Source organism: Austrofundulus limnaeus, unplaced genomic scaffold (assembly GCF_001266775.1).
Source record: "Austrofundulus limnaeus strain Quisiro unplaced genomic scaffold, Austrofundulus_limnaeus-1.0 Scaffold502, whole genome shotgun sequence".
Lineage (NCBI taxonomy): Eukaryota > Metazoa > Chordata > Actinopteri > Cyprinodontiformes > Rivulidae > Austrofundulus > Austrofundulus limnaeus.
The window spans coordinates 7,699-9,169 of record NW_013952904.1 but is presented as its reverse complement, the minus strand read 5'-3'; the positions used below and the strand labels follow the sequence as shown (position 1 = coordinate 9,169).

The 1,471-nt window shown below is 41.3% G+C and overlaps 1 protein-coding gene across 1 annotated transcript in view; it reads left to right on the top strand.

Annotated features, from left to right (window-relative positions):
* The window catches only part of LOC106530236 (collagen alpha-1(XIV) chain), a gene marked incomplete at both ends in the record, with an annotated part of 74,429 nt that overhangs the window by 70,616 nt on the left and 2,342 nt on the right, over positions 1-1,471 (top strand). The window contains 1 exon segment of the mRNA XM_014025819.1: positions 265-374. Coding sequence (XP_013881273.1) covers positions 265-374 — 110 coding nt within the window.

Sequence of the window (1,471 nt, the reverse complement as noted above, 5' to 3'; positions counted from 1 at the left end):
GTATTTATTGGTCCATTTATATATTTCTACTTTTACTTCTAATTATGTCAGTTTCATCCCTGTTCTATATAATTTAACCTGTCAGGTTTGAACTTACATTTTTACTGATGATGTAAAATGTATACAATGTTTATATTTCTTTATGTGCTTTATAAATGGCTTGTAGGCACATTATCTTCATTATTAGCCTTCACAACAGTTAAAAAATATAATTTTAGTTTTGATTTGTATATTTTGACGTGCAGTTTTTGTTTCTTCCTGCAGATGGAGGAAAAACACTGACTTTCTTCAACAACGATTACAGGGGAGACTTTCAGACAGTCACCTTTGAAGGGCCAGAAATTAAAAAGCTGTTCTTCGGCAGCTTCCATAAGGTCAGAACAGCAGCTTTCAATGCTTCGACTGTTTAATCCTCTTTGTATTAATTTATWGGTGTTCTGTCAGACTGAATGAAGAACTGATGAAGGACTTACCTAATTAGTCCTTTTGGTCAACAATGAGTTACCTCATTGATTGTCTCTCCTTGTCGACCTCTCCTCTGCTTTGCACTTGTTTTATTTTCATCCAAAGTCCCGTCGAGCGGTCCGTCAGAGGTTGGAGAGCTCTCAGGCTCGCGGCCCCTGCTTGAACCCGCTCACCGTCGCAGTCTCTTACCGYCATGCATAAGTGCTGAGGGACTGGCTGGCGGAGCTGCAGCGGTTTCTGCCCGCTCGCTGTCAGCAGGGTTTATCCTGCTTCCCTGTCGACCTTTTGTTCTGCTCAGTCTGCGTGTTGGAGTCGGAATGAGCTGGCTCGGCTCTCGTATTCCTCGAGGACCAGCAGCTTCCGATAAGTCAAAGTGACCTTCGATGCRCGATTAGGGGGCATAAGTCGTGAGATAATCTGCTAAATCTCATACTTTTCTTATCTTAACATACCTCGAAGGACTTCTGGGTTATAGAAATTCAGTTCAGAGCACTTTTTTTTTTTTACATTTTCTGAAAAGGTGGCTTTTAGATTTACTTAAAAAGCTGGAAATGTTCTACAGCAAGCTGTGTCCTCTGATAAGGAGGGTGTTCCTCCATGCTTCACACATTCAACAGGATTTCATGCAAGTTGTGCACACATCAGTGTGGATTTACCAACCTGGACACATACGTGGGCATTCAGCAGATGCAGCAGGAGAGGTTCCAGCTGCACTTTCTGTTATTCTTAGAGCCTTAGAACTGTGTTCACATTGGGCCATTCTTCTTTCCACAGCAGCTTCAGCAGAAATGAGCAGTAAACTATAAATATACAAAATATGTTTTCAGCTCTTTCACCTCGGCGACCCTGTGAAGCATCTCCACACCTCTGCACTCCCCCACACAACAGAAACAGGCTGCACAATTAGATTTCATGCAGAAGCACTGGTTTTTAAAGGGATCCCTGATAAGTTGTAACATTAGACTTTATTTGATAAACATATATTTTAACTGTAAAGACTAAAAAT